The sequence below is a fragment of the Cyanistes caeruleus genome, chromosome 10 (assembly GCF_971803275.1).
Source record: "Cyanistes caeruleus chromosome 10, bCyaCae1.hap1.1, whole genome shotgun sequence".
Lineage (NCBI taxonomy): Eukaryota > Metazoa > Chordata > Aves > Passeriformes > Paridae > Cyanistes > Cyanistes caeruleus.
Window position 1 is genome coordinate 17,019,990 of NC_141710.1, and position 22,334 is coordinate 17,042,323.

General features: G+C 39.1%; 3 protein-coding genes across 47 annotated transcripts in view; 2 read left to right on the forward strand and 1 right to left on the reverse strand.

The window, feature by feature from the left end:
* The window catches only part of SENP5 (SUMO specific peptidase 5), a 202,503-nt gene that overhangs the window by 165,369 nt on the left and 14,800 nt on the right, over nt 1-22,334 (reverse strand). For 8 of the 45 annotated variants that reach the window (XM_086844070.1, XM_086844068.1, XM_086844021.1 and 5 more), the window contains one exon: nt 5,277-5,445. The exons of the other annotated variants lie outside the window; for them this stretch is intronic. The gene's annotated coding sequence lies outside the window, so the exon portion shown is untranslated. The remainder of the gene's footprint in view (nt 1-5,276; nt 5,446-22,334) is intronic. 45 annotated transcript variants of the gene reach the window in all.
* PHGR1 (proline, histidine and glycine rich 1) lies at nt 249-3,514 on the forward strand. Its single transcript, XM_086844162.1, has 4 exons — nt 249-261; nt 646-749; nt 1,430-1,516; nt 2,125-3,514. Exons 1-4 carry the CDS (start codon nt 249-251, stop codon nt 3,043-3,045), a joined length of 1,125 nt encoding a protein of 374 aa, XP_086700288.1. The 3' UTR covers nt 3,046-3,514.
* On the forward strand, nt 5,712-21,488 carry LOC111933378 (kininogen-1). Its single transcript, XM_023932901.2, has 11 exons — nt 5,712-6,308; nt 9,169-9,279; nt 10,161-10,245; nt 12,458-12,630; nt 14,330-14,437; nt 15,491-15,572; nt 16,074-16,240; nt 17,660-17,767; nt 18,738-18,827; nt 20,311-20,467; nt 20,804-21,488. Exons 1-11 carry the CDS (start codon nt 6,114-6,116, stop codon nt 20,989-20,991), a joined length of 1,464 nt encoding a protein of 487 aa, XP_023788669.2. The 5' UTR covers nt 5,712-6,113; the 3' UTR covers nt 20,992-21,488.

Below are 22,334 nucleotides of genomic sequence, written 5' to 3' on the forward strand. Positions count from 1 at the left end.
ATACTGAATTGCTAACAGGAGTATAAGATCAAAACAGTTTTTCTTTAAATTATAGTAGACATTTAAGTAATTAATGCAAAATTACAATGAAGACAAAAAGATGCAAATATAAGAAAAAAAAGTTTTCTTCCCATCTCCAGTCTCCCTGATCTGAATGAAAAAACAGTCACACTCTTGATATATGCTTCCCACAGAGCATACATACACAACCACAAGTAGTGAAACACAGGACTGAGTGACTGTTTACCATGTGCTATAGTGGTAATGTGAAGTTTCATTATTGTTTAACACAAGGATGACAATTTCCATTTGTTTATATAATTTCTAAAAGTAATTACTTTTTAAAAAATTGTTCTGGAACAAAAATCAGTGTTCTATTTCTAAAAATTCTGAAACAGAACATTTAGATATGTTTATGAAGGAACCTTTCCATTTCTCATTGATGCGTTCCCATAGAAAGTCTCAATTATTACAACACAGCACTCTCGGATGGAAGAATCTGTGTGAAAACTCCTGACCAGACCTGCTCCAGCTGAGCTGCTGAAGAGCTCGGCAAAACTCCCGGCTTCTCCTCCGGCCGGAATCATGCTGGAGCGCTTCATCCAGGGCCCGCAGCGCCTAACGAGCACTTTCCTCCTTGGCCAGCAGATGGCCCATTTTTTATCACAGGGCGTACAATCGCCAAATTTTTTCAGGTTTGTCATTGCCAGGAATGGTTGAGCAGGCTTAACGCTCAGCGTTTCTTCTGGGTGAGTAACACTGTAGCTGAAAACACCCCATCTGTGCCATCTTTTTTAAATATTAAGCTCTAGCAATAGAGCTTCGACACTTACCAGTTAGTTACTATAAGTAAAGTGTATAAATTACACTCTAAATGTAATTTCATGAATATGAAAAACAAGGGCTGCTCCCGCACCTGAAAAATTGCATTCTTACTGATACAGAAAATCGGAACTAGGAGCCTGGGGTATGAAAATATGTCTGAATTAAACCTCTGTTTGCTCGTACTGCTGACATCCACAGCCACATAATGGCCATTCTGCAGCTGCCTGAATTTCATGTGCTCCCTCCCTTGTTCATTCCATCTGTGACAATGGGACAAAACATATATTTTAACTGGCCATAAGAAAAATTCCTCAGCTGGATGGACTATTGGATTCTTGCCATAATTCAGACATGACCCTTTCATCACACTCAGCAGTTCCAATCGTCCTCTAGTGCTATGTTCACACAGCATAAGCCATGGGAGAGAGCTGTGTAAACACCTGACATCAGAATATGGTTCAGGATCTGGCTAAGTTATGTGAACACACTTAGATGTCAAAGGAATAGCCTAACTTGTAAAATGTTGAACATTCAGCAGTTTGTATTAATTTCATGACAAGAACCCAGATGTGCATTGTGGGTTTTTTCCTTGTCTTTTTCTTAGCACACCGGATTCTGCAAGGCAAGAATTATCAGTGATGCAGACAAAGCTGATGGAACAGATATAAGCTGTGAAATCTACCATCCCTGGGTATGTACTCAGTTATGGACACATCTTTGGCTGCATCCTTGTGCAGGTTACAGCAACCTTGCTTAGTCCAGACTGGCAGATGATGGTAACATGCCAATATTGCCTGTGGGTGATGCAGCGCATCAGGAAGGACTGACCTGCAAGTCCTAGGTCAGTCAAAGGATGAAACGGAATTGAGCTGTCCCTACTACTCCTTCCAAGTGTGTCTTCTCTCAGTTCAATCACCTGACTAAGTATAAGTGAGAGATTGGCAAGCAAGTTCAAAGAAATTTTAGAAAACAATAGGAGGGGAGATGATCTTTATCATATTTGGTATTCCAGTTTACATCACAACAGCTATTATAAACAGTGTGGATTTATTTTGTTTTGATCTATCACAAATATTTCTCAGCTGCTTATATAATTTTGGCATCATGTAGTGTTTCCAGCAGATTTTCAGTAACTTGGCATGTTATTATCTACTCCTTCTCCTCCATTGTGAAAAAAATGCAGATTTTTTTTCCTTGAAGATCATCAGGCTATGAATGCAAACCTCTCTCTTGCTCATCAATTTCTTCTGCCCTATCAACACCTGATTAATACTTTCTCCCTGGTGTTTTTATAAACAGCACCATGGCTGTGGGCGAAGAGGGAAATATTCAGCTCTGGGACATCCACACAGACATCCCCATTGTCATCATCATTTTGGTCACAGACATCGCCATAAGCATCACCACAGACATGAATGTCCTCCCTTTTCTCAGTCCAGACCTGAAGACCCTGAGCATAACCCCAAATCCAGCAAGGAAGATCAAGACAACAACAAAGGATTTTCTTCTCCCCCTCCTCCCCATGATGAACCAGACCACCACCATCCTACTCCCCATTCTCATGGACCACACCACCATCCTCCTCACCACCATGGACCACCCTGTCCCCCTCCTCATGGACCAGATCATGACCATCCTCCTCACCACCATGGACCACCCCACCATCCTCCTCACCACCATGGACCACCCTGTCCCCCTCCTCATGGACCAGATCATGACCATCCTCCTCACCACCATGGACCACCCTGTCCCCCTCCTCATGGACCAGATCATGATCATCCTCCTCACCACCATGGACCACCCTGTCCCCCTCCTCATGGACCAGATCACCACCATCCTCCTCACCATCATGGACCACACTGTCCCCCTCCTCCAGGACACCCTCCTCATCACTGCCATCACTATCACAGACAACATCACAACAAGACAAGCATATCAGGAAAGTATTTTCCATGCCATGTAACAGGAGCTGTCTATCGCATCCCAGTTCTAAATCAGCAGGATTCTCTCACACCTCCCACTGCAAATTTTCCTGAACTATCCCAATGCAACTTTCACTTTTCCAGCACTGGCTCAAAACTAAAGGAGATGGAAGAAGCTTCAGGCTTTCCAGATCACCCTGCACAATCAAAATCATGCCCTGGGAAACCCAAACTTGACCTTCCAAAAATTTTGCCTTTATTTCCTCATAGCTTTGTAACAGAAAATTCTCCTATATGACTTCAGAGAAAGATGTTCCTGGCTTGATAATTTCAAGGGTAATCACAGTCCTACAGTCAATGAAAGCAGCACATGGAGAAGTGGGAAGAGCATTCAGCTTCTAGGAAGGAGAATCACTGAAAATAATCATTAAGTATTTCAACCTGCTTCTTCATCCTAGCTATCTCAAGCTGCACTGTAACTAAAAGGCCCAAAATTCTGAGTCCCTCAGATAATGTGAATAGGTAAAAATTTCCCCAGAAAATAATGCTCCTCCAGGACTAAGGAAAAAGAAAGTTCTCCAATAGTGCAAAATAGAGCATCAAAAATCTTGCATTTTTTTCATCATTCATAATTATAATGTACTTCTCCAAGAAATCTGACCTAGAGGAAATTTGAATGCTTTCCATAAAAAGTAATCCATGACACTACATTCAAGCTTTATACAGATTTTAAAAAAATAAAAAACATGCAAGCATTTTTTTCTTGACACAGTTGTCTGTTTCATTTTTGGGTTTTTTTTTTACAACACGTAATTAGGTATTAGATATTGAACTAGAAATTGTATTAAACTATTAAGCTATTTTGGTATTAAACATCCACAAAGCAAACTCTACCACAAATTGACTAATGGTGTTTGGGTTAGCACTTTCTCTAGAAGAGGTCTGAGAACAGTTAATGACTTGCTGTCTCACTGCAGGGTGGCCTGCACAGGTGCTTCCATCGCTACAGCTGCTGGTGGTGATACATAGAAATATTGCAGTCAAGGACAGCCCTTCTCAAATAGTTCATAATTGCTCTCAGGGGAAGAGAAAAGCAGATGCATGTAGTAACTCTTCCATGTAAATGTTTTCTTTATTGCTAAACCTTCCTCACTGGAAACTGAGTTGGCAGGAGCAGGAAGAAGGAATAGTGGTGCCTCTTTATACTCCAGCCCCCATCAAGGTCGAGTCCATTCAGATTGTCCGGGGACAAGCAAGCTGGCTCAGAATAGCTATGTCATAAGCAAGAATATGGGATTAATCTCAAAAAAGTAATTTGATTGTCCAAAAAGCTTTTTAATGGCATAAAGTCAAACACGCTGCAAGGGCCACATTGAAGAAAAAGAAACAAAATGAGGATTCAGTGTGACTGAGTGAAGATTGACTAATTTTTAAAAGTATCTTATTATGTATGAACAGACTTATTTCTGGTGTAGTTTAGCCACAGTCTCTAAAGTGCATTTTCTTTAATCAAAACTTGTAGCAAATGTGGTGATCTGGTCCTGGCTGGGTGCCAGGCACCCACTAAAGCTGCTCTGTCACTGCCCTCCTCAGCCAGACAGGGGAGAGAAAATACAACAGAAGGCTCATGGGTCAAGGTAAGGACAGAGAGACAACTCACCAAATATCATCACAGGCAAAACTGACAGAACTGGGGGAAATTGGTTTATTACTAATCAAACAAGAGTAAGGGAATGAGAAATAAAGTCAAAAATTTAAAATGCCTTCTTCCCAGGCTTAAATTTTCTCCTGATTTTCTCTACCTTCTCCCCTAGTTGGTGCAGGGGAATGGGAATTGCAGTCAGCTCATCACATGTTGCTTCTGCCCTTCCTTTTTCCTCAGGATAAGGACTCCTTACATCCTCCCTTGCTCCAGCTAGGGATCCCTCCCATTGGAAGCTGTTCCTCATGAACTGCCCCAGTGTAGGTACTTTACATGATGTGCAGTCCTTTAGGAACAAATTACTCCAGCATGGGTGCTCTCACAAGTCCTGCCAGCAAACCTGCTCCAGCACAGGCTTCCACAGGGTCATAGCCTCCACTGGACATCCACCTGCTCTGGCATGGGGTCCTCCATGAACTGCTGGTGAATCCCTGCTCCACCACTGACCTCCAGGGGCTGTAGGGGCACAGCTGCCTCACCACTGGTCTGCTCCATAGGCTGCAGGAAAATCTCTGCTCCATACCCACAGCAGCTCCTCCCACACCTTCTTCATGGGCCATGGGGTTTGCATAGCTCTTTTCCTCACATACTCCTCTCTCCTGTTCTTTCTCAGTTCCCCGTTTTTTCCCCTTCTCCACTATGTTCTCCCACAGGCACTACCACCAGCACTGATGGACTCAGTCTTAGCCAGAACTGGATCCATCTTGGAGCTGACTGGTATTGGCTCTGTCAGACATAGCAGAACCTTCCTGCAGCTTCTCACAGAAGCCACCCCTGTAATCCCCTGCCGTCAAAACCTTGCCACGCAACACAATACAGCAAGACACAGCTGGAATACAGGAGCTGAGGCAATCCCAAGGTGTTCACAGATCCAAAGCAAAGCTATTTGGTGCCAAACATGGGAGACAAATACCAGATGTTCTCAGCCAGCTCTAACCCTGGTTTGGCTAGGCTCAGACAACAGTGTTTAATCCTTTGTTCTCGGGTGTCACATATCTGTAACGATAACAAAGCACTATGATCACTGACTAATCCATAGCCCAGGCAGTCTCCATATGGCAGCAGAGATGGACTTTCCAATAGGTCTAGTAGGATCATGAAGGACAAGGTTTATCAAGTGCTATCGAAGGGTTACGTGACGTTCAACCATATGCATCAGTCCAAAGACTTTACAAACGCTTCCTGAGTACTGTAATTCTCAGAATTGTTGCAGCCTGAACACTAAGCAGATCTGTAAAATTTACAAGGTTGTTGTCCAAAACTTCATTGTCACTGTGACCTTCTTGGGTGTTTTATTTAAGCTTTGTAAAATTCATTCTCAGTAGCAGTTTACGTGCTAAGAAGTCAGAAAGCTACTTCTTTCTCCTTTGCTTTGCCTAAAGTGGTCCCCAGCTGCAGCCATTTATCCTGTTATCTTGATGGCAGGTGGATAACCTTAGTGTCATTCTGGTGAACAAACAAAGTTTATTTAGATAAACTCAGAACTTTATTTGCAGTATAAACAGGGTAGGATGAGAACCAACCAACCCCAGCAACCCACTCGTTCTGTTTACTTAACTATTGCTTCTGAAAAACAGAAGAGGTGACTAAAATCCTGTCAGGCATTCCTTTTCCATTTGGTTTTTAAAGAGCTTCCTAATTCAGGGGGCCTTTTTCATCCAATTATGAAGGCCTTCATTGTACTAGCACTCTGCTGTAGTTTTTTCTCTAGCAGAGCCATTCCTCTTGCATTTGAGTCTTTGGACTGTGATGACCCTGATGTCTTTAAAGCTGTTGACGCAGCACTGAAGAAATTCAATGGAGACAGAACAACTGGTAACCAATTTGCTCTATACATGGTGATGGAAGCCAAGAGAACTGTAAGTAGACTTTGCAAAAAAAAAAAAAAAAAAAAAAAAAAAAAGTTGGAATTGTTTATGCACTCTGAATCAGCTTATCTCCGTCTCATTTGTAAGCGGGAAAGCATGATAGCGTCTTCCAAAAATGTTTTAAAAAAATCAAAGTGACTTGCACAGTAGGATAGTTGTTCCCATGACAAGCAGGGATCTATAGTATGTTTTTATCAGCAGAACCCTGTGTGCTGGTGAATTGCTTACTAATGCTAGGACTAAAGAATAGAAAACTTCTATCACCAACAGTATTTGTCTTACTATTCTGCTCTGTTCCCTTTTTCTTTATTGGGAATTCTACCCCTTTGCATCATCGGTAAGGTTTTCAGACCAATGGCAAAACCATACTTATTAAAAAATACGAATATAATCTTGACTTGGAAAGAGCTGGTGCTGAGCATAAAAAAGAATCACCTGATAAAGTTTGGCAATATTCTGAATTATTTATGAATATTTTTTGATTGACACCAGTCCTAAGTCAGAGATCTATCTAGAAGCTCTAGGTGGTATTTTAGTCAAATAGGGTGACAGCTAAAATTACAGAAGAAAGAAGAATGCAACATGATCCTGTGCCTGGAGTCCTTCTATATAGCCTTAATCTAACAAAAGAGTATTTACCTCGGAGAGGCATACAAAGATAGTATTACCATAATAATGGCAAGCATTATCTTACTTGAAAATAACATTAGCATTTTTTTCAACTGGATTGGATTTTCAGATGTAAACCACAAGAAATCCAGTGTTAGTGAGAATATTTTGCACTCCAAAATCACAAGACACTTTTACCCAGATAGAAACTGACCTCTGAAAGGAGCCATGCATTGCTAAACACATTCAGCAAACTACCCACATCTCCTGGCATCTACCCTCTCGTGTTCCTATTTACACACTGAAGAGATTTTAGCATGTGGAGACAGAGTAAAATCAGAGAACCTGTTATATAATTAATATGAAGTAAATGAATAGTTGCACTGTTCTCACTGAACTGCATACATCCTTAACAACAGCCAAATGCAAATATTTCTATATCAGAGCTGTAGTACCACCTACCTTCCTTTTGCTGGTGTTCCAAAGGAGAGATAGGAGTTTCAGAATTTTATCTTAAACAATGTTTATTTTTAAGAGTACATATTTATTGCAATTATTATTAATCTTTCCTTCTCTAGATATCCATCTTTCCTTTTCATGAAAGATATGAAGTGGAAATCAATTATTACTTTGAATCATTGATCTGATTATGATGTTAAGTAAAAAAACAGAGAAAAGGAATCTGCAATTGAAATTTCCTCATATTTGAGATTCTTTTTCTAAAGAGTATAGATTTTACTCCTTGCTAGTCTCACAATGTTGAATGCATTAATTAAATAGCTGGTTATTACATATTCATGTACATTCATTATTGAAAGGGTAATAAAACATAAAAGCTGACTAGTGAAAGAGTAAACCTGCCCCAGTTAAAGGCATAGCTGTTCGTAATAATGATGAAATAAACTAATAACAAATTATACAGAAACAATGTCTTTTCTCACTTTGTTTACTTACTGAGCTGATTTACTGCAGATTTGGAACACTGTAACAGAGAACAGAATTTGGCTCTTTTTAAATTTCAAATAGTATAATCTGATGTAGTTCCATAAAAGTAAATTCCTACCTGCTGAGGATTGAGTCTATTATATTTTTAGAGCCCCTTTTATCCTTTCTTTACAACCATTATATAAGGTACCTCTACGCTCCTTCTGTAGCAATACACAACAGGAATTGAGAGAAGGCAGAATATAATTCTGTGTCTACATCAATGTAAATCCAGTATATGCCAACCACATCAACTCAGCTTCATTTTTTTGGTAGCACTAAAGCAAGAATTATCATTTAATCCTCCCAGCAGAGACAGAGAACAGTAACTGGCTATTTTAGAATAATCAGGGCTAAACTACAGCAGCTGCCTGTTTGTATTTGAAAAGTTATATTGGCAGAGCTTTTTTAGTGGCTGTAAAAGGTTGCTAGCTTCTGACTTTATATCTTCTCTAAAGGATGAACCACAAATCTTAGTGTTGTCAGTGTCACCTGTAGGCACAGGCCCACTACTTGGTTTATGACAAAGAGAAAATGCCCACTAGTGATTTACCAGCTTCTGAAATACTTGCACTGGTTGGGCCAAACTTTGCTTAATACTTTTTATTTCATCTTATGGGATTGCTGAGGCTGTCCTGCCCTGCAACCCAGCCTTCAATGCCTGTAGAAAACCGCAGGCAGTGCCCAGGGCTGTCTCCAGAGCACATCCCTGCTCACCCCTTCCCGCGCAGGCGGCGCAGCTGAAGCTCCCCGGTACCACCGAGCAGAGGCCGTGCGGGCACTGCCAGGCTGCCTGAGGGCTGCTGGTTCTGGGCTGCCAGGGGAGCTGCACTGAAGGACAGTGGACAGATCTGGGACGAGGCCAAGAGTGAGAGCGAGGGAGTCAGACAGGAGCACAGTCCAAGCTGGTAATTATGCTAACTATCCATGCAGCCACCCAAAATGGCTTTTTTGGAGTACATTTGAATGAGAGTATAAAACCTAACCACTTCTTTTTGGTTCTAAACTCATTGCTACTACGAGTTAAAATGAAGGTAGTTGAGCTTATTGTATCTATTATATCAACATATTGTCATTGTAGGTAAGGGCTAAGTAATATCATTAGGTAAGTTAATAGTTGAACTACCAAGATCTGAGAGACCAGCAGCTAATGGGAAACCATGCTATAAAATTTAAGGTAACCAAAGAACAGTATTTACTTTTTTTAAACTCTTATCTTTTCACTTGATTCTTTATCATGTACATTGTTTTAATCTAGGCAGGTCCTGACCCACAGTTCTATGTGAAATACAGAATACTTGAAAGTAATTGTACCACTGAGGAAAACAAACACTGGCAAGACTGTCAATACAAAGTATCTGCAGAGGCTGTAAGTATCTGTTCTCTCTACAAGTTCTCTGTGCAGAAACATCAGCAAAATGACCAGGATTGCAATTGCCTAGGGAAAAATGCAGTAGAAGAATTAACTTTCTTAGCTGTGTTGCTTTTGCAAGGTTATATGAGTACACTACAGAAATGTTTACAATCCTGAGGTTAACCATTACCATCCTGAATACATGCAGAAAGGAACACTTGAGAGCTTCAATATGAAGGTTCACAAGATAACATAAGATTTGTGCACTGTGAGAGTGTAAAGACTGCAAATCTTGGTATTAATTATGTATAATGGAAACTTGCACAACCAGATACTGACTTGGAAGCCACTACGGAAGGAATTTTGGCAGAGGGGTTTCAGCAGTGCCAAGCATGTCTGGCTCATGCTATCAGAGAGCACCCAGGGGAGGTACAGCAGGGGCACACACTGCAGGGCACTGCACATCCCCAGGGGATGGTGCTGCTCTTTCACACAGTGCACAGGAAGGGATGATGGTGACAATGCAATTTGAATCTATGTGAAATGCCATGGTCATTGCTGTGTATCTTGTACTAGCAGAGAGGAAAATGGATAAATACATAGTTTATACAGTCTTTATTCATGAGCAGGTGTTTGTTTCCATTATTCTGACTGTGAAGTCTTTAGTTAAACACATCATACAAATACAACGTAAGCATTCAAGTTATCTGCTCAGTTTGTCTCCTACTTTCCTCACCATCAACAAAACTGATCCCTTTTCAGCATCAAAACATCAAGTTAGACATTACTACAAATATACTCATGAACCTCTTCCCAAAGTCAGCTGTGATCAACAGCTAAAGCACTTTATTTTTCTTTAGCAAGTTTCAGACAATTGTTTACATATGTATTTGCAGAAAACAGGAGAATGCACAGCTCGAGTTCATATGAATGATGCTGATAAAACAACTAATGTTTCACAAGAATGCAAAATTTTCTCAGGTACGTGACTATTTGAGACAACGTTGAACAAACACATTGACAAATAAGAATGGAATAAATATAATACTGAGACTTTCAGGTCATTTTAAAGGTAGAAGCTCCTTATCATTCTAATCAGACATTTTTAAATAACTTTATGTGAGCAACTATATATTAAAGATAAAATTTCACTTCATTGCTATACACATATAGACTAAGTCAGTGAAGAACAGGCAGCTTCTGCCCAGGGTAATAAAAACAAGCACGTGTGTGTAGTAAGTTTCTTCAAGCACTAGAATTATGCCAAATAAAAATTTAGTTTGCTCAAGACCAAAAGCATACCAATAACTTAAGAGACTAGATACAACTTGTTACACTTGAACTTTATGTCCTTACTAATTTAAGTATAAAATTGTCCCAGGAATTATTAGAAAAAACTTTGTATAACATAATTGCATCCTTATTTTCTCCAATCTAAAAATGACTGAATTATTTCTGTTAAAGTTTACCAAAAGAAATACTTACCCCAAACAAGAAAAGAAGAAAAAAAATCATTTACAAAATAAAAATCTGGCAGTGATGTTATTATGTAAGACCTTTTAGATCTTAATAATATTTCACCTATAATACATTCATATATGACTATTACATTCACGTAAGAATTTCCTTTATTAAAAAGTGATCACATTGTTTTAAAGCTTTCAAACTGAGATCTCTCTATGCCTGGTGCTCTGAAAGACATACCCAAGCTCACTTTAATATAGCCATCTAACTATTAACTACAGAAATATTCACCCAAATTTCTGAGATGTTCAGCAGCTGGTATTTGTTTTTTTCCTAGTTATCTTGTTGAAAGTTGAAATGGTTTAACCTACAGCCAGTGTCCTTCTAGGAACTGCAGTACACAAACCCCATGTTCTGCACTGAACAAACGTTGCATTCATAGGGCAATGGTGACACCTAATTGCCAGCAAAAGACCACAGAAGAACTCATGGAAAATTTGCATTTGAATCTTTGCTTAGAAAGCAAAAAAACCCCATACATAAATGGAATGAATCAGGTATTCAACCTAAGGAACTCATCTCTTCTTGCTCAGTTACAGCAACTCTGAAAAAAGAATACACATTTGTTCATCATACTCCTTATGAAAGTGCTGAGACAATAGTTGGTCTAGGAGTGGGTGTGCTGCTGGTTCATTATCTCCTTTGTGATTACTTACTGAAAATGTGGTCACAATTTTCTGTAAGGTATCTATTTGTCATTACTTATCAAAACAAGACATACTAGAAATAGGAAGGCCCAGACTTTGGCCACACCTGACAGGTGAGGGATTTCCCCACCATATTTGTACCACACTATTCGGCCTCTTTGGTGGAACAGTTTGATCTATGTGACTCTGGACTGGCTTCCTGGCTGGTACAAACTGGCATACCTCCATTTAAGCCAGTTTATGCCAGCTGAAGATCAGGCACACAAATTTTACTTCAATTCCACAGAGACCACATATTGTCCCACTTCCATTCTCAAGCTCGCTGGCCCGTGAAATTAATTTATGTACTGAACTATAAAATTAATTTATGAAAATCCAATCCATGATTACTAGAAAGGAAAGAGAGTTAATAGGATTAGTAGTAGGAAACAGGAGTTTGAGCATCCTTGTCAAGCTTGTCTATCCACAGCCAATCCAGCTGGTTAAGCCTGAAGGTTGCACCAAGTGGTAACTGGCAGGGACAACATAGTCCAACTCCAGTCCCGGGGCCACTCAGAGTCACAGCAGCTCACACGGGTGAGCCCAAACACTTCTGGAGTCCCCACCCTGAAACGTGGTGAGGACAGCAAGCAGCTGCACACTGTGGTTAAGCTTTGAAAAATCTGAAAACCATCTCCCCACTTAACTGTAGCCTCCACTGGCTTTTCCCTGGCTGAATGAGTAATGTATCTTCCTTAATGGTGCCAAAACTACATGCAAGGTTTTTTTGAAATTTGGTAATTGCTGGAATGGGGTTCATTGCCAAAACTATGCCTGGACCCTAAGGTGGTCCCTGTATTACAACCAGAGCATGTTCCTAAATATAAAAATGTCTTTGTAGGTCATGAAAATGGAATATAGGGTTTGCTTACCATGCCAGTTAAAAGCAGGAAAGGTTCTTGCTCACTCCTAGACAGGAAAAATGAAAACCTAAGGCTGTTTTGCATGAAGCCCTATGTTTTTTGGGTTTTTTTCTTCTCCAGATGTGTCAAAGATAAGACTTAGTAAGGCTCCATGTCTTGGATGCTCTCATCGTATATCAAGTGATGGTCCAGAAGTGTCAGAAATTCTGAAGAAAGCCATTCAGAAGTTTAACAAGCACAGTGGTGAACTTGCTCTTTTCAAGCTTGTGGAAGTAAAAGAAGCTAAGAGACAGGTTTGAGCATGATTTTTCTCTAAATTTTACCAAAAAAATCCAACCCAAAGCAGGTCCCTTGTTTGTTTCTGTATGTTTCTGATATTTAAGTGGCTTATATTTAATAATAAAGCATACAAATTGCATATACAGGGTAGAGTCAATAAATAATTATCTTAATTTATAAGGAATCATTAACAGTTACCTACTGGATTTTCAGAGCTCTCAACTGATATCATACATATTTTTTCTTTATCTTCTAAACAGCATTGAGCACTTTTAGCAGTTTATTTGCATTCAGTGATGGCACATGCATCCTGTATCATCTCAGATCCTCCTGAGTACTCCCTTTAGCCTTGCCCTGAAGCTCCAGCAGGAGCAGATCCCTCCTAGGGGCTGAGCCAAAGCTTCCAGCCTGCACAGATGTCTCACACACTCCCCAGCCTCTCAAACAGTAGCAGGCATCTCTGTTTTTGCAGGCAATAAGGCCCATTTGTCAGCAGCTGCTACGTGCTATAGGACAGGTAAACCCCACATAGGAAAAATGGGTAAGAGAACCCAAAAACCCAACATGTCACTTGCTGCAAGATTTCTGTTCATGGGAATATCTGCTATGGAAGAAATGACTACTCAGGTTGTAGAAATTCTATGTCATCTGGTATTCCATGCAAGAATTCCTCCCCTGTGAAAGGCTCTCCTATGGATTAGTGTAACATTGCTAGAAATTAAAGTTTCTTATTTGGTTTTTAACTAGTGTACAACCTAACAGCAAACACAGACCCTTTCCTTTGAACCTGTATGTATTTACTTAGCCAAAAAGCAACTTCTGGTCTCATGTCCGTTGGACTCATGATTTAAACTAGACTGTCCTCTTTATATTTCCTGATGGCAGCAATAGTCTTTGCTGAAAGACAAACTTGCACAACATTTAAGCCACATGACAAAATGTTGCAGACAGACTACAGTCCAGCAGCTGGAAAGAGAACCATCATGTCACCTCTGACAAACAAAGAAAAGTCAGAGCTCTCCACTTCAAGTGATCTGGGATAAAAAATTCTTATATTTGATTGTTTTTCCTTTTGAATCCAATGTTACCTGGCCCAACACTATGATTTGGAGAGATCTCATGGGTGACAAGAAGTAGCCACTGTTAGGAAAATGGAACAGCTTCCCAGAGAGAAAATTTTAAAAGGGTTACCAACCTGGAAAGAACAGTGTGTGTGAAGGTAAAGGCCAGGATAGAGGTAACTATGTAGATGATAAATGCAGAACACTCAACAAAAAATGATGCCAGCAGTATAAAGTTACATTATTCAGATACTGTTTTACTGTGTCCCATGCTCAGGAACGCAGGACTTGCCAGGCTGTGTTACTGTAGTCATCTATCTAGACCAACTTCCTGTCACAGGGAGTAATATGTAACAGATCTTTGGAGGAAAGCACAAGAAACCAAGCAGTGTGAGGCTGCAGGCTTGCCAGAAGTGGACACCAAATACAAAGTTCAGTTCTAACAAAAGCAGGACTTAGTTTACGTTTTGTATTGTAAGACAAAATATTTTTTTGCTGTCCATGAACACTCTATGGCTTAATGAGCACAAAGTGATTTGACAGATAGAAGGCACTAGATGACTAGTTTTGTTTTCTTTGCTTTCTCATTTAATAGTTTAACGTTCAAGTTTGCATTGTTTTATATAATGTATAACCTAAATATCTATCCCAGGTGTTAAATGGATGGGAGTATCAAATTAACTATGAAATCAAGGAGACTAATTGCTCCAAAGACCAATTTCAAGATTTAACTCCAGAATGCAGAACCACTTCTAGAGGTGTAAGTAATCTTCAAATTCTATTCATCAAGAAAACAAGAAACCTTGAGAAGTTTCTGTCCAGATATTCAAGGAGTTACTCAAGTGCCACTCAAAAAATGATAACTAAAATTAGCACAATTGCCAGCCTAAGACATATTTTCTCAGAAAAGTCAGTAGCTGAATTATTACTTAACCTTTACCACAGTGCAAATAATAGCTTCAAAAGAAATTTATTAAGAAATATACATAATCCAGCTAAACAGTGCTGCAAACCCAGGTATTCCCTTGGCTTCACTGGTCTGGAACAGAAGTAGCTGCACCAAAAATACAGGCTTCCTATCTCAACTGGCCTCCCTGAACCAGCTCACAAGGGGATCAGAACACAAGGCAGAGGGCAGGAATGCAGAGACTATGCATCACCACTATGAGCAGTGGTGGTAAACAGGAGGTGACAGACTGGCATCTGTTTCAGCTGTTGAGGAAATGCACCATTGAGTGCTACATTCAAGAGCCTCTCCTGTTCAAAAATTACTCCTTGTACATCTCAAGAATGTTTCAGAAGTATTGATCAAAAAAGGAACAAATGACAACACTGGTAAATAACAGAAGTGTGAGAGTCAGACTAGCTGAAGCAAATCCCTCCATTACCCATGTGCCCTTAAACCTTAAGCAAGTTACTTAACCTACTTGAGTATGAGTTTCCCCAGCTGTCACCTAGAAGTGATGACTTCTGCCACCTCACCTGTTGCAGGAGCACTGCCTCACTCACATACTGCTTTGGTCACACAGGGCATCTGGAATTAGATGATAAGCACTTATCCCCTGAACTTGCTACTAGACCATTGACAGATATTATTAGAATACCATATTCCAAGAATATTTCATACCTTGGAATGGCCAAATTCCAAGGAAATTTTCTCATATTTTTATTTAGCTCTGTACTATTAATTTTTAAATATGAGGACCAGAATTGCAGCCTGTATTCTGGAGGGAGGGAGGAAGGAAGGCATTAGGATGCAAACTTATTCATTATTTCTAAATAACAAGAAGCTGTTTTGCATTTTTCACTCCAGCGTGTAGCTAAATGTGAGGCTAAAGCATTTCAGAATCTTCAGGCAGAGATCTTGGATATTGTCAGCGACTGCAAACTTCCAGGTATGTCTTAGGCACTATCAGTTTTGCAAGTTCCAGTTTTCAGTGTCTTTTATTGTTATGTATTGTTACTTATTCCTCCAGCCTTTCTGGACACAGATTCTGTTCCATGTAGTAAATGGTGCATTCTCAGCCATTCAGACTAGGTTTGCTTCAACACACAAATTCACTGCCAGTTACACGCACCTCTCATTTCACTCTTTCCATCCATGTAAGCTGCTCCCTCTCCATATTTTCTGGCTACCTACAACTGCTGCACACAATTCTTGTTTCTACAAGAAAACTGTTGTTAAGTGTCCCATGTGACAGTAGGTGCTGGTGTTCTTTTAGATAGCCAAGATATGATATTGCTGATCATATAAAACTCAAAATATATTTTGTTTTCTTTTCATGGACCCAAATATGAAGAGTTCCAGAAAGCAGGGCTTTATAACTGTTTTTCCCAGCCTTTATCAACATTGAATCTCTTGTTTCTTAGATCTGAAACCTGTTGTTCTATTTCAGTTGAAGAAACGGTAGTTGCTGCCATTTGCCCAGGTTGTCCAAGGACTATCCCAAGCGACAGTCCAGAACTGAAGGAGCTACTGAAGCTTTCTGTAGAGAAGTATAATTTGGAGAGCGATGAGGAGTTCTACTATAAAGCTGGAGAAATACTATCAGCAACAGTTCAGGTTGGGATATATCACAGAGATAAGGAACCGACACAACATTATTATCGGCCTGAGCTGAATGTTACCTAAAGTTGGTCTTTAGATTTGAAATAATGTCTTTGTCTAAGTGCTGATACATGTGGTAATTGAAATATCCATGCAATTTTTCCTGTAAAATCTAATCCATATTTGTTTGCATTCAAAAATGATTCAAAAATTTCCCATCTCTTGAATTTTCTTGTTTTCTTAAATCAAAATTCTTCTAAAAGAATGTGAAAAAGGTTGGCTCAGGGCATTTGATTTCCGTGTATCTACCCAACTTTTTACCTTCGTAATATACCTTAGACTTTTATACTTTAATAGTTTTATTAGACACGACTACTCCCATGATCCACCATACCAATACTCTCCAGGCTATTTTAGGCAGTGTCCACCCTATAGTTGTATGGTCCAAGAAATGAGGCATCTTAATTTCTCTTAGAAAACTGTTATTTTATATACTGATTGTGCTGCTAATAATACTCTAGCTAGATTAAGAAAAGGACATCTGCGTATAACTTAATACATACAGATAAATAGAGCTTGATAAGGGACAAGGAATCAGGAGGATAATATTTGTCAGCATTTGTATAAGCCTTGTTTACTGTCCCAACCCATCAAAACAGAAGTTTAGGATAGAATTGAAAATTTGACAGTAGAATAGTTCAGAAAATACTTGGTCATAACTACCCCTGAGCATGAGGTGTCACTCATGGCACTCAGGAGAAGGCACTAAAAGCACACTGGAATTTTTCCAAATAGATCATATTATCTTACTGATAATACCTGTGCCTTTTTCTCTTTCAAACTTTTTTCTTCCCTCTGACTTTCCCAGTCATGACTGATATTAACATGCATACATCTTTAAAACAGATTGCAGGGAAATAGAATTTCATGTTTTGCCTGATGTCCCCAAAGGAAGATATATTATTTCAAGCTCTGTAAAACATACTAAGAGAACTCCGAGCAGGCACATTTTTGAACCCATGCAGTTTCTCTCTTTAACGTATTTGGCAAACAGGTGCATTTTCAACTGAGCCTGTTCATCACACACTTTGTTTTACTCACATGCCACTTTTCTGACATCATATTTGGCTCCCTACAGTGCTATCACTAATGATTTCATCTGTTACTAATGAAATTACTACACACATTCAATAATTGTGGGCCCAATATAATTCTGAACTTTTCTGTTCCCTTCAGCTTCAATGCTAGATTTTTTGAGAATAGGAACTGGAGTAAATGAGTTACTTGATTAGAAGCAGATAAGTTTACTGACAAATATTTTAATACATATTGTTCTTCACATATGTTGGCCCAGTTGTTAGGACTTGCAGAATACAAGTAGTATAAACTTGCAGATAACAATCTTTCCTGTGCTAATTCTTGCTAATTTTTCAGATGGTTGCAGGAAAAAAATATCAAATAAAGTTTACCGTCTGGAAGACAAACTGCTCTAAGAGTGAATTTGAAAAATTTAATGAAGCCTGTGTAGACATATTTAGCAGTGTAAGTAATGATAATCTTGATAATGTAAGTAATGATAAACTATAATGTTTCTAATGGACAAATTACTTTGCATCAGAAACTGTAAATGCTTAAGTAAAATCACATCCTGGGTTCTGTTACCTCTTTCACTAAACTTTTGTTCCAAGAAGAAGGGCAGCTTACACTGTTTGTAACTCAAGTTAAGAAACCCTGAAACTTAAACTGCAGCTGCAGGATCAGTGCTCACTGCAAAACCAAAGGAACTTTCTTTTGATAATAATCACTCAAAGAAAGGAGAGGAGAAGGCTGCTGCCAAACGAAATAGCTGCAATACTCCTGACTTTGTGGACTTGCAGCTAAGGAAAACATGAGACTGGATTGTTACTTGTGTGCAAAGGAATGACATTTCTGGAGTGCATGCCATGCTGCTGATAGTGGGAAAATGTGTTCTGGACACTGGAAAGGAATGCAGATAGGAGCAGAAACCATTGGCAAGGGAGTTGTTTGGGGAAAGGGCTTTTATCTCCCATCTCTTTTCCCACCATATGAACAGTGCTTACCTCTGAGATTTTAAAATCTATTAGTGCAGCAGGCACAAAAAAGAAAAAATAAGGCTTTATTTCAATTTCCCTATTTTTAGTAGGAGAAACACCATAAACAAAAAATATTTCTTAGAAATATCATGAAGATTATGCAGTGAGATCTCCAAAAGTGATGGAGATGAAAAAATCTAATTTTCAAGATCCAATCTGAAATTTAAAGTTGAATTAAAGTGTTCACACAGACATACTATAACCTTGAAAAGCTAAGCTGTGACGTGTCCCAATGTAGAAGCATTCATCACTAAGATAGATTTCATAAATATTGATTGAAGTTCCCAGGATTTTTAACTATTATTTTAAAAAAAAATTTCTTTTCCAGGCCCCCAAGTCTCTTCCGTTGTGTCTGAAGTTTTGTTTCCTTAACATGTTGGGTTTTGTTTTGTTATCAGGAATTACTGACATGCAATGCAGAAATTCATGTGATCCCATGGCAGAATAAAATCTTTCCCCAGGTGAACTGCTCTGAATATTATGGAGTGGTAAGATTCTTCTTCATTACCCATCCTGTTAAAGCAGAGTGTAGGACAAAGGCAATCAATAAATTGTTTATACATTCCAAATTATCCCAAATTTTATAACAAAAATAAAGGAACACGATTCTTTTAACCATGTTCTTTCCTAACTGTCACGTTCTTCTCTCATCCTCTAACCTCAACAACCTGTTATATCAAAGCAGTTTCACCACAAGGTGAGAAAATGGCCAACAAGTTGACTAAACAAAGACACTGGAACAGGGAGAAGTTTTGCCTGTTGGCTGCTCCTCTGCATTGTCAGTTAAGCTATGGAGTATCAAGCCCCATCAAATCCCTCAAATTGCTACTCATACTAGCTTTGAAAGTTGAAATAAAAATGTATTTGGTGACACAATAACTATACCACACAGATTTCCAAGGAATCTGTGAACCTTTCCATATTAGTTGAGTGGCACCTGCTACAGCTATCAGCCTCTGCACAAGGATCTTCCAATTTCTGCCTACTTGGCTCCATGATGAACTAGTCCTGAGTGAGAGCCACTTTGAAAATTTCACAATGGAATACAAATATTTTTTATTATAAGATATTTCTGAGGATTGCAGAGACTCCAGTGTGACACTGAATAAACAGATTACCCTGCCCTTGTAACAAATAACTTCACTGTGCTCAGCACCTTCATAACTAAATATTCATTTGTATTGTATTAAATAATATCTCTCCTCTCTATCTTCACTACAATATTTTATCCATAACAACTTCCAAATTTAGCGTCAACACAAATAACTCTGATCTGCACCTAGAAAATAATCAGAGACTTTGGTGGAGGGAAATGAAACTCGTATTGAACAGTGACTGGTATACCATGTGTTCAGCCTTTGTTTTCCAGTTGAACACTGATGAGGGAGTAGAGATGATTCAATAACAAGAGAATATTTGATATTATCAGCCTTATCTCTGTTATTTCCAGGCAGTATTCGGAATTGTCAAACCTAGCAGTAAAACATTGAATAGTTACATTTTGTGTAACAAAATTACACAGATCTTCTGTACATTCTGACACTGATGCTACTCAGAGATGTGCTAACCTTCAGCACAAACTGGTTCTATACATGGGAATGTAACACTCTAACGAGTGCCGGGACATTTAGTCCTAGAATCCAACTGTATTATTCATAAATTAAAACCAGGACATGTGTTTTGCTGTCTGTAGTACAATTCTTCTCTTACACTGACAAAATTTTAGTGATACAGAAATTTTTCTTTTACACATATAGCTGCTAAAATACTCCAGAGTTATATGGGAGGATGTTTATGTTTGTATGCTTATCACAGAAGAGAGAATTATTTTGTTTAGATTTTAATCTAAAATCTTTTAAAATCTGCTAAATGATTCATGTACTGCAATGAGCCAGCTTCTGAATTTCCCACATCTGAAGCAATTGTTCTGTTTTATGTAAAAAAAGTGGCACCTGTTGCAATGTTTTCTAGGTGGCCACTTGGGGAAGACTACCTCCTGGATTCACACCTTTCCGGAGCAGTCTGCCACTAAGCAAGGAAGAAGTTTCATATGCTGATAAAAACGGAGAAAGCCAAAGCCCTAGCCCAGAAATTTGGGAAGACGATGGACAGGAACCAGAAGACAAAGGTGAACCTGAGCATAAACACAGGCATAAGCACAGGCATGGAGTTAAAAAGGATCATGACAATGACCAAAGACATAGGCATGACATTGGTTGTGGGCACAGAAGTGGCCATGGGTGTGGGCATAAAAAACACAGTAACAAGAATAAACATAAACATCCAAACCCCAGATCTTCTGAGGAGTCACATGAAAGAGGTTTTAATCAAAAAGAAACCCTCCCATCACCCAGTGCTGAAACTGCACTGCAACTAGTAAGTACAGGGGTTGCAAGGGAGGAAACCAGTAGACCTGCAGAGCCACTAATTCTTCCTGATACTTCTTTATTCAATGGGTTGCCAGGTCTCCCAGAACCTCCTCGCCCCAGATGTCCTGGAAAATCATGGAAACAACTTGTGGGCTTTCTAGCCCCTCCTAGCTTTCCCAGAGAATTCAGAAATGAGGATCTCTTGCCTTCTGCAGCAGAAAACATCGATCCAGCTACAGAAAACAACAAGGAAGACTTTGATCTCACAGATGCTTTAGCATAATCCAAACATTGTAGGATCCTTTTCAGAAATGTTACATAGAAAATATGAAGAATTCTGCCTTTTGAAATGTATAAAACACAAAGAGGCAAAAGCTCATATTCTGTTAACTGAAATACTCAAGTAGGTCACCAACACTTCTGGGGACCTAAGACCATATGGCAATATTGTGTATTTGCATATATTTGCAAATATGTAAATCAGTGTAACTCATCTGCCTCAGTTTTCTATAAGCGCAAACTGAATCACTGCGTCAAATCTTACTCTGTTATATTTAAAACAATGGCAGAAAGAATTCTGCAGATAACATGAAGAATCTCAACCAAATGTGGGTAAAACAGAAGACAATATAGAACAAGGGAGCCTCTCTTAGATATGTGAAATAATTTTTCTGTAATTTACTAGGGTGGATCACTAAAAGAACAAAATAAAACAAAGGAACATTTTTACCTGTTCATTTCTTTAAACAAACCAATATTAAACACCAGTCTATCACAGTCTATCACTCGTGGTTGTTCTGTTGGATGAGATAACAGGGAAAACTGAGAGAACCTTAAATAAAGCAGGTTTATTATTCCCTATACATATTATGTTAACTACCTAGAGTAGCATATTGATTGGCAGATTTTCATTCAGCGGAGATGCACAAATACTACAGATCAGATGACAAAATTATGAACTCTTCAGACACCTAAAATTTGTGTGCCTTCTTCCATTATTAGGTTGTGCATAATTTTGAGACTGGACTGATTTTTCTGTTCTGGGTATCTTCCAAAGACATGGAATGCATTAGATAAATGATAAAGATAATGCATTAGTTAAAAAGCACCAAATATTTATTGCAAAATAGAATACGTCTTCCCTCTGTATGAATGCGATAACTTTTTCAGATTAAAAAAACCAAACAAAACCACACAGTAATAAATAAATAAATACTTTAATTCCAGATCAGTTCACCAGTTTGAAATGCTACTCCATCCTGTAAAGGGTTATTGACAGGGTGAGGTCCTACAAATGGTACCACTTCACTTATTTTGTTGTAAAAGACCACATTACTTGAAACCACAGTGGAAGTGCCCTCCACCACTGCAATTCTGCTCATCCCAGCTGCTAGGATTGCTATGACATCAAGACTTTATACTCAACAGCTGGAAATGGGTCCTTTTGTGTGCTATGATTCTACAGTCATCACCTCCCTGGTGAGGAGGAACTAGACAGGAGAAGTCTACTCAGAGAATGCAAAAGAGATGGGAGCAAGATCAGGAGGTCTTGGCATAACAAGCAAAGGATGATCTGCAAAGAGGAGATAGTTACTAAGGAAGGTCAGAAGACACAGAAGCGGAAAG